This window comes from Pocillopora damicornis, chromosome 4 (assembly GCF_964200805.1).
Source record: "Pocillopora damicornis chromosome 4, jaPocDami1.2, whole genome shotgun sequence".
NCBI lineage: Eukaryota > Metazoa > Cnidaria > Anthozoa > Scleractinia > Pocilloporidae > Pocillopora > Pocillopora damicornis.
In genome coordinates this window covers 369,744-379,557 of record NC_142673.1, presented here as the reverse complement: position 1 = coordinate 379,557, position 9,814 = coordinate 369,744, and the positions used below count along the sequence as shown (strand labels likewise).

General features: G+C 39.3%; 2 protein-coding genes and 1 pseudogene across 6 annotated transcripts; 2 read left to right on the top strand and 1 right to left on the bottom strand.

Moving 5' to 3' along the window:
* Window positions 1-57: 57 nt before the first annotated feature.
* Window positions 58-8,412, top strand: LOC113672667 (ras-related protein ORAB-1-like). The gene is made up of 2 exons (XM_027188987.2): window positions 58-1,033; window positions 7,401-8,412. Exons 1-2 carry the CDS (start codon window positions 910-912, stop codon window positions 7,979-7,981), a joined length of 705 nt encoding a protein of 234 aa, XP_027044788.2. The 5' UTR covers window positions 58-909; the 3' UTR covers window positions 7,982-8,412.
* Window positions 1,665-6,767, bottom strand: LOC113672661 (uncharacterized). Of its 4 annotated transcripts, none has more exons than XM_027188977.2 (3): window positions 6,632-6,767; window positions 5,384-5,846; window positions 1,665-4,917 (listed from the first exon to the last, which is right to left on the bottom strand). In XM_027188977.2, exons 2-3 carry the CDS (start codon window positions 5,799-5,801, stop codon window positions 2,753-2,755), a joined length of 2,583 nt encoding a protein of 860 aa, XP_027044778.2. In that variant the 5' UTR covers window positions 5,802-5,846; window positions 6,632-6,767; the 3' UTR covers window positions 1,665-2,752. The 4 variants fall into 4 exon arrangements, with proteins under 4 accessions (XP_027044778.2, XP_027044779.2, XP_089059167.1 ...); XM_027188978.2 differs by having other exon boundaries at window positions 6,636-6,757; XM_089203041.1 differs by lacking the exon at window positions 6,632-6,767 and adding an exon at window positions 6,408-6,529.
* Window positions 8,413-8,597: 185 nt separating the features above from the next.
* On the top strand, window positions 8,598-9,786 carry LOC113672666 (uncharacterized; annotated as a pseudogene). Its single transcript, XR_016185645.1, has one exon. The product of XR_016185645.1 is annotated as an uncharacterized LOC113672666 (transcript).
* The last annotated feature ends 28 nt before the right edge of the window (window positions 9,787-9,814 follow it).

Below are 9,814 nucleotides of genomic sequence, written 5' to 3'. Positions count from 1 at the left end.
GGAAACGATGATCTAAAAGCATAAATGCCAGCGCGAACGCAACTGCATAACAGAGGATAAAAACTGAGATCTGCTTCCCTAATAAAACAAGGTAAAGGAAGATTAATGTAAATTCGAGGCTGATCGCTTTTTTCTCTGCTTTAATTAGGCATTTAAAGCCCCGTAAGAGGAGATCGCATTCAAACGTTTATCCGCGACCAAAGTCGCGAATGCAGACGTGTAAAGTTCTGTGCGATAAAAATAATTGTTTTTCCACTTTGGGGTAACCATCAAAGCGACCTTCACAAGTTTCTTGTTGACCTAATATGATGATGTAAAAATGTCAAAAGATTTTATCGGTTGAAACCTCATCTGCAACCCTCTCTATGTTGTTTTCTCGCTAATTTTGGGTCGGCGTCAAAAGCTTTGATCCGACCTATACCGTTAGGTTATTTCTCGATAATCCTTTGCGGAAGTATGTTTTTATGGTTCTTTATCACGGGAAGCAAAGCCTGAAAACTGATGCCAAACATTCTATTCATTTCATCCTTGAGCTAGATTACTAAATTGAAATAAAAAATCATACAAAATTCTCGTGAGTTTTGTTTTCACTTATGAAAACCCTACAAAATTCAAGGATGCCTGTCATGAGAATTAAACTATTAATGAACTTTGTCACGCGAACCCTCCAATAGCCTGATCGAATGATTTCGTCGCGGAAGCCAGTGAAAAAAGGCGCATGCGTGTGTCTTATCACAACCCACATGGTACTGCTTAACGATCTTACCTTGTCTAAAAATTCATATGGAGCAAACAGACAGTGTTTTGAAACATAACGTCCGTGAAGCAATGTGTCCACATTGTATATCTTCGGGTGTAAGGGCCAGATACAATAAAACAGGAATTGGAAGCACATCAGTGTAGGCAAGTATGTATTTTGGACAATTCGTAAAAGTGAACAAGATTCCTACTGGTGAGAACACTTGTCCCGGCTGTGAGAACGGAAATGGCCTCGTTCCGTTCATCAGCTCCCCATCGTTATACGATGTTTACGGTCAGTTGTATCTTACGTAATGAGAAAATAATTGTTCTGTTGCCAACACTTAGATGTCAACACTTTCTTCAAGGAGTTCGTACGATCGTAGAAAACTCGGAAGTTTGTGGGGCACGTGGTTTAATTACCAAGAAAAGTTTACTTTGGCGAGATCTCAATTTAGCTGACGTTTTTATTAGATTTCTTTCTTAAATTATCATCTTCGTCCTGAATAATTCAATCTATCATTTCTTAATCTTTTTAATGGAATCCCTCTACTTTAAAAGTAAAACTTTAAAACTGTAATACTACAATAGAGCATAGATTTAGTTACATACTTCCGAAAGGCTGGCTGTGGGTTAAAATGTCCTGCCTAGGAAAAAAAAGAATTGATAAGAACTGACAACCTTGAGACAGTCTGCGAGTGCGGTGGCTCAGTTTACACTGAAGGATCATCTCAACGTTTTCTTCCTGATTTGCAGCCCGATGTTTTCCTTCAGCAAACTAGGAAATTTTTAACTTCAATCTGCAGATCTGCAGACTGAAATTTATTACTTTGTGAACCGTATTGTTTAAAAAAAAAAAAAAAAAGTGGGGAGGGTGGACAAATTACCTTGCTGATTCTTTGCACTATATCAAAGAAATAATTAGCTTTTGGATTTCAATTTATTGGCAAGATTGTGCGTACCTTGTTACAAATTTTTTCGGATTCATCATTATTGCTGTATATTCATGGCAGATGGGGAAAGAAACAACTAATCAAGATGTTTTCGACGATCAAGGTTTGTACGGTTTTTCAAAAAATGAGGGGGAAATGGTAAAGTAAGACTTGTACTTGATGCTCCAACTGAGCTCAGGATAGAGAATTGAGCAAGCTGTTATAGGATTCAACGAACAGTTGATATCGATCCCATTCTTTGGGGTACAAAAATGCTCCATAAATTAAAACGCAGCTGTTAACCTGCCGGCGATACAGGGCAACCAAAGTGTATCGCAGACAATTAAAAAATTCTAAGTATCGTTCAAGCAATCTCGATGATAGAAATATTCTCACAAAGAAAGAAAAAAAACACGTTTACAGAGGGTCTCAATAGGGTTAACCGCGAGCCGGAAAACAGCCAAAAATTAGCCGTCAGGTGTAAGCAATTGACAAATTTAACACTATAACCCGTAAGAGTGACTAACATCTTGATTCTCCTTACAACATCACCCTTGAATCAAACATTAAGGTCATGAGAATAAAGGAAATGATCACCAACTAAAGAAGCTCTTGATAGTAGAACAAATTCTCCTTGACAGAACCCTTGGAAATGTCTAGGGAGTAGTAAGGAGAATACGGATACTGATGTTAGTCGTAAAAAGAAAACAACCGTAAAACAATTTCTGGAGACAACAATGGGAAGATATCAACCGTTAGCCCAAAATTGGCCAAAATTTTAACCGTTAGCCGTAAAAGCCATCACTCCATTGAAACCATCTATATAGTCTTAGATATTCGTATCCTGATGGAGTTATTTTTGCCCGTTTACTAATTTGCGCCCATTAATTGCAAAAGTTATCTACAGCTGCTTGATCTACTAACTACAGTTACGATTGAAAAACGTTTTTGAAAGTTACGCTATATAAACGTAAATTGCATAGCCCGCGAGAATAGGCAGGTTTCCTAGCCAATTTTACGTTACAATGAATCAGTCCACTTCCCATTGTTTGAAGCTGATGCATAAAAAAGCCTTCCTGTCTCTATACATCAGCCAGTTTTAACCATTTTTCATACAGTTCATCCTTTTCTTTTCGGAGCTCTGCCATCTTCACTCGAAGCTCACTCAATTCTGTTTTCATCTCATCACAATCTCGTTTTATCTCTGCCGCTTTGTCTTCATTAATTGAGTCAATATTTTTCTCTGTGCAGAGTCTGGTGTCCAAGAGTTTTTGATAGTTATTTCCTTCAGTACGAATATTCTTCTGGTAATTCTTAATGAGCGATTGCAACGACTGACAAGAATTTTGCAGCACGTGGGATTCTTCCTTCAACTTACACTCCGCGATGTTAAGGAAATGTATGAGTGCCTCTACACTATCGATGATTATCGCACTGGAGGGATCAAGTTCACATGTCCTACGATAGTATTGAACAAGAAAACCAAAATCACCACGAATTTTGCTCAGTCTTGTCACTACATCCAAGAAACGAGTGAGCTGATCACATGCCTGGTCTAGTTGTTTCTTTCTTTCGCTTGAACTTCCACCTTGAGGAAATTGAGTCCAGGGTTTTGGTAATATTTCCTTATGACTATTCCTTAAAGGAGCAGCGTCCGTGTTGACGGGGGTAGCCCTGTTCTGATTCAGACTGCTGCTGACTGACTGAGCAGATGGCTCAGGAATATCAACGCTGTTGCTCATAGAAGACCCTCTCACAGTGGCAAAATGAAGACGTTGCACCAAGGGATACACAGGAGTTGGTTGTGGCGCCACAGAAACACACTGAATGCTAGGTTGCTGCCAGCCTGACGGTGGAATGAAAGGGATTGCTACTAGAGGATAAAACCGCTGGAGACTTGCTGGGGGTGTTTGAGGCGGCACCGTATTCACAGTAACAGAATTTCCTGATTGTGGCAAACGGCTTTGCTGTGCGTTGACAACTTCTACTGGCCTGACGTTTGAAGACGCCATACTGTGGGATGGTGGAAGATTACCTGAAGGATGCATGTTTGGGCTGCTCAAAGGCACGACGATGGAATTCCCTGTATGTGCCGTGGTTATTGCAGGCCTGACATTTGAATACACCACACTAAGGGATGGTCGCAGATTGCCCGAAGGATGCATGCTTGGGCTGCTCAAAGGCACGACAATAGGGTACATTGTTTGTGCCGTGGTTACTGCTCGCCTAACGTTTGAAGACGTCATATCTGGAGATGTTCGCAGATCGACCGGAGGAAACAGTTTGGGGCTGCTCAAAGGCATGCAGACGGAATCCCTTGTACGTAACGTGGTTACTGAGGATGACAGACGGCATTGTTGTTTTTTGACGTCTTCCACTTTTACTGGCCTCACGTTTGGAGAGGCTGCTCTAACAAAGGGTTGCAGACTATCTGGGTTGCTTAAAGGCGCGACAATGGGATTTCCTGTTTGCACCGTGGCTATTGAGGAAGGCAAACGGTAATGTTGTGCGTTGGCGTCTTCTAATTTGACAGGCCTCACGTTTGAAGACGCGTCACTAGGAATTGGACGCAGATTGCTCGAAGGATGCATGTTTGGGCTGCTCGATGGCGCGACAAAAGAATTTCCTGAATGAGCCGTGGTTATTGAGGATGGCGAATAGTACTGTTGTGCGTTGGCGTCTTCTACTTTTACTGTCCTCACGTTTGGAGACGCAGCACTAGGAAATGGTCGCAGAGTTGCCGAATGGTACATGTTAGGACTACTGAAAGACAACGAACTCATCTCTTTTACAGTGTTTATTTGAGTAACTACATCATGAACCTTATGAGGCACACTATCTGATGCTGACGTCTTTCTGTAATTGGATGCCTCAGAAGAAACACAAAAAAAAGACGATTCTTCATTGGCCGTAGCTGAAAATGTCCGGTTACAGTTATTTTTACTCGCTTGTTGAGGTATTATCCCAGGTAATAACAAGCCATGAGAGGATCTTTGTTGTTTCAACGGACGGCTTGGCATTTCAGGAGGAACTGCGTAACGCTGATTACTATCTGAATGGCTGGAATTTTCACCACTGCCAGTTACCAACCCTGATGAGAGCTTAAGGCAAGGAGTGGCCACTTGAGAAGTCGGTGTTGCCATGTGCATTGGCTGCTGCAATTCTCCCCCTCCCAGGAAACAAGTAACTTTGTCTGCAGACATGTTTGAAGACACTTTACCTTTATTCAATGCAACAGGCATAGAACCTAGAGAGAAAAGAGAGAATAGAAATGTAAAGTAAGAAAAATAATTCTAAATCAACAAAAGATATCATTGAATGGGAAGAAGAACCACAGTAAATAGTATAAGAGAGATGGTAACTTTTGAGGTCGGTAAAGAAATAGAGAAAGATATTTTTCGTCTTGTCACGAGCGTGGGACAAAGAAAAAATTCAGAGTCCCCGTGAGGAATCGAACATCAGAGGTTCGCATTCCGCGCACCTATGCTCTACTACCGAGCAACAGAGACTCTAAGGTGAGCGAAGCCTATAACGAAGTTCATATGACACGCGTCCTGCATACTGCTTAGATCAGCATATGTCGATAGCGTCATGTTCGTAAATAGAATAAGAGAGAAGAACCACAGTGCGCTTAAATCCTGGGTCAAACAATTGAGTTAACCAATTGGAAAATAGTACAGTCCATTTTAAAAAATATCCTTTTCTCTACTGACCAGGATGGGATCTTGCAAGATTCTTCTTTCTTCCAGCGCTAACACTCATTCTCGCCGCGTTCTTTACCCTTGGATCACGTCGCTTGACTTTATCGCATCTCTCTCCACTTGTGCACCCAAGACAGGTACTAGAACAACACCTGCTTGTAATCAAAATTCGTCTAGATTTCCTCTGTGTGGAGTCTCCTGACACATCATGACCCACTCTCTTCTTGCCAAGGTGTTTTGCAGCAGATGGCAAATACTGTATTGAAAATCCAACATTCCCCGGCAATGGAATACACTTTCCAACATCAATTTCATCCAACACAACCTTGAAGTCACGTATCTCTCGGTTCAGACTTGAGCGCAATGTGTTCTGTTTTATGAAGGTATCCACAGACACGCCTTTATCAGCTTTTTCCCTTCTGCTGTTCATTATTGCTGGACAGTCTGTCTACCCAAGACCTAACAGGCTTTTTATCTGTTGAGTGTAAAGACAGTAAATGAAACAAAAACTAATTTGAATAATAATAGTACTAATTATAGCAATAATAATGTTAATGGTAATAATTTTAAAAAATGATGATAGTAAAAATAATAATAATGATAGTAAAGGTAAAGAAAATAATTACAAAAATTATCATGATGATAACAATAATATCACTTAGATTGATTTCTAATCATCTGTGATGGTAATGGGACTAAGTGGAGTCTAATTCGGTCTGAAATCATACCAGTGATAACAGCTGTATAACAATAACAGTATTCACCATTAATATTAAAGGTAAAAATAAACTGTCATCATTCCTTTATTAAGAGAAATAAGCTTCGAAACTGTTGTTGTAAATATGCGAAAAATCTGATAAGTATTCTTATCATCCAATTTATTACTATGAGAATAGTGTAATAGGGCTTTCATGGGGATGCTTTTGAAAGATTTCCATGCATTTGAAAGTCAGATTGTACTAATAAACAATACTTATACATTGTAGGGAAATAAGATCGAGTAGCTATCGTATATAAAATGAAATTACGTGTGCACCTTTCATTTGTCCCAAACTTCGAGAAAAAAAATACATCTGGTGCTGGTCCTTCGAAATTAAAAAATGCTGTAGGGTTTTTAAGCATATCTTTGCGATAACAAGGCGATCGCCTGTTTAGAGATTTGGTCACTCGCTTCTGTCGAACTACTCAACATAATAAACTCAGCAATACAAAGATTTTTTCTAAGTAATACGCAGCAGCTAATACTCAAGACATACTTACACACCAAATACTTCTCGAGACTACAATAGCCATTTGCGAACCATTCGAAAGGATCGACAAGATATATCTACGCTTCTGGATAATATGTAAAATGGCGGTCAAAACAGTTTGTAGTTCCCAGGAGACATCGAGGAAAGCTCGAACAGATGTCAAGGGTGCCTTTGTCACGCAACACAACAGGTCACTTTCTAATTTCTCACCACCTCTAGTAGGATTTGCAAAATTTGATTTGCCTCTTTTATTTTTAATTCAGACTGAGTTCCTATATGAGTAAAAAGATAAACAGATAAATCAATTAAAAAAATCAATCAATCGGTGAATACAGCCGCGGTGTCATGACAGAGTACTAATTTTTCTTTTGACTTTACATCTGTTTTTTTGTTGTTGTTGTTGTTCGTATGCGTTTAATATTGCATGTGCTCAGCTTGTGTGTCTCCTGCACTCACAAATCAAGCAAAAGAACTTACGTAAATGAGAGTTACAATTATCTTCCCATAGTCCCGTATAATTATACTAGCAACGTGGCCTCTCTTTTCTTCTGACGTCACCTTGCGCAACAGCAGGTACCCTTAAAAATTTCAACAAAGCCAACATGACAAATGAAATTTTATTTTCATGGATATGGAAATTAGCTCATGATTTGCCACAGATAAGGCAGTTACAACTAAACCATTGAAAAAATATTGCTTTAACGAGCAGAGTCAAGCGTACTTATATATTTTCCTGATGAATGCGGATTACGATTATTTGTTTAAACTTCTCCTGATAGGGGACTCCGGCGTTGGAAAATCATGTCTCCTGATCCGCTTCGCAGACGACACGTTTACGGACAGTTTTATAAGCACAATAGGAGTGGACTTCAAAATAAGGACCATAAATGTTGAGGGAAAAATCGTTAAGTTACAAATTTGGGACACTGCTGGACAAGAGCGCTTTCGCACGCTAACGACAGCTTATTATCGAAGCGCACACGGGATCATCATGGTATATGATGTGAATGAAAAGGAAACTTATTTACACATCGATCAGTGGCTGGAAGAAATAGAAAGATATGCTTGCGGCGGAGTGAACAAACTTCTTGTGGGAAATAAATGCGATTTGTTGGGTAAACGCCAAGTTGAGTACGAGGTGGCCAAAAGTTTCGCGCAAAGACTTCAGATTTCGTTCATTGAAACAAGCGCAAAGGACAGAACCAATGTTGACAACGTGTTTTATACAATGGCGGAAGAACTAAGAGAGAAGCTTGGGTCACCCCTGACTTCTCCCGATGGTGGAGGTGAAAATTTAAGCTTGAAAGACAGTACTCCGGTTAATACAAGTAACTGGCCGAAATGTTGCAGTTTTTCATGATTGAGTGGTAGTACTTGCGATTGTTACGAATAATAAAAAGGCTCGATATTTGCTCATAAACAAGACAATCACTTCAAGAGAGATTACGATTAAAAATATTTGTCTTCAAGGAGTATGGTGAAACTGTAACCTGCATGCGCAACCACTAGGAAAGTGTAGTGTTGTATTGGAAGTAAGGGACATTGTAAAATGGGTAAAGAAACACTTTCGAAAGCTTTCATTGGAAAATCAAAATTCTTGAGAAAGACAAAGTACTATTCAATACATAATTGTGGAAGGAATATGGCTTTCAAATGTTATATGCAAAAAGGGAAAAATTTTTAATTTTTGGACAGATACAGTTTGATTTCAACATTTTGGGTAAATTCCAAGTGCGTATATGTGTTTTTATCATTGTTATTATTATTAAAAATAACAAAAGATGAAAAGTAGGGATTCAGACTGACCAAGTTAATATTTTGCAGCTTTAATATTGGGAATTGGAGGAGGTCTTTTGTTACCAACTAGAACGGAAAATCTAGAATTTACATCGACATGAAAGTACTGACGCTTTACCTTGCATGATAGTTGGCCGTTTTGGTAGGCAAATAAAAAAGCAAAATATGCAATGTCAGGAGGATTTTTCCAAGGGTTAAGGCTCTCCATCTCTCTTAGGAGGTGCACAGGAGTTAATCAGTTGGAGGATATAAGGTTCAAATGATCTTCTTTTTAAGGGCCTCTGGGCTATATAAATTTGCATGTGTGCATATTATATTGTGGCACTGGACCGCAAAATATATTCACTGACAGCCGGCATATAAATCGGCAAGAAGCCAGTGTTAAGAGCTATTCAGTTTTCAGTTATTTCTGGTTCAGATGAACGACAAACCCTAACGACTGCGTTCAGAGACAAGACAGAGATCTCTTCGTAATGAATTCTGATTACGATTACTTGTTCAAAATCCTTGTGATAGGCGACTCTGGTGTTGGAAAATCGTGTCTACTGATGCGCTTCATAGACGACAAGTTCACAGAGAGTTTTATAAGCACCATAGGAGTAGACTTCAAAATACGCACCATGAATGTGCATGGAAAAATTGTCAGATTACAGATATGGGATACCGCAGGACAAGAACGTTTTCGTTCGATTTCGGCGACTTATTACCGGAACGCGCATGGAATCATCTTGGTCTACGACGTCAATTGGATGGAAAGTTTTTTGCACATCGATCAATGGCTAAAAGAAGTCGAACGAAACGCAGGAGCCAGAGTAAGCAGACTTCTTGTTGGAAATAAATGCGATCTGGAAGGTAAAAGACAAGTTGATTATGAAGTGGCAAAAAATTTCGCTGATGACATTGGGGTTTCGTTCGTTGAAACAAGCGCGAAAAATGACCCTAACGTCGACATTGTTTTTAACACAATGGTGGAAGAACTTAACGAAAAGTTGGCGAGTGGTTTACCTTTAATGGCCGCTTCTCCCAAAAATTCGGCCAAAAGTTTAGGTTTGAACGACAATCAGTTACCTGCTGAATCAACTAGTCGGCAGAAATGCTGTAGTTTTTCCTAATTTTTTACATAGTAGATCAGTGGTCGAACAGGAATTACTGTATTGTCTTAAATATTGTGAGATGCCGGTCACTGATGATCGATGAGCAGATGTTTTCGACTCTCGCACATGATGCTTAGTGTTTCTTGACAGCCAAGTAAAGCCCTTAAAGAGGAGAGCTGAACACAGTATACTACATACACTGTATACAAAAATGAGATAAATGATTCAGTAAAAAAAGTAAATATATTAATAAACATACAGATAAATAAATAAACGAACAAATAAGTAAATAATTAAAAACC

Bases quoted from the DNA above. Each gene is read 5' to 3' on its own strand.
- LOC113672667 (XM_027188987.2), top strand. From the start codon at position 910: ATGTATTTTGGACAATTCGTAAAAGTGAACAAGATTCCTACTGGTGAG. The intron at 1,034-7,400 runs GTCAGTTGTATC...TTCTCCTGATAG, and splicing joins ATCGTTATACGATGTTTACG to GGGACTCCGGCGTTGGAAAA.
- LOC113672661 (XM_027188977.2), bottom strand. From the start codon at position 5,801: ATGAACAGCAGAAGGGAAAAAGCTGATAAAGGCGTGTCTGTGGATACC. The intron at 4,918-5,383 runs GTCAGTAGAGAA...TTTTCTCTCTAG, and splicing joins TCTTGCAAGATCCCATCCTG to GTTCTATGCCTGTTGCATTG.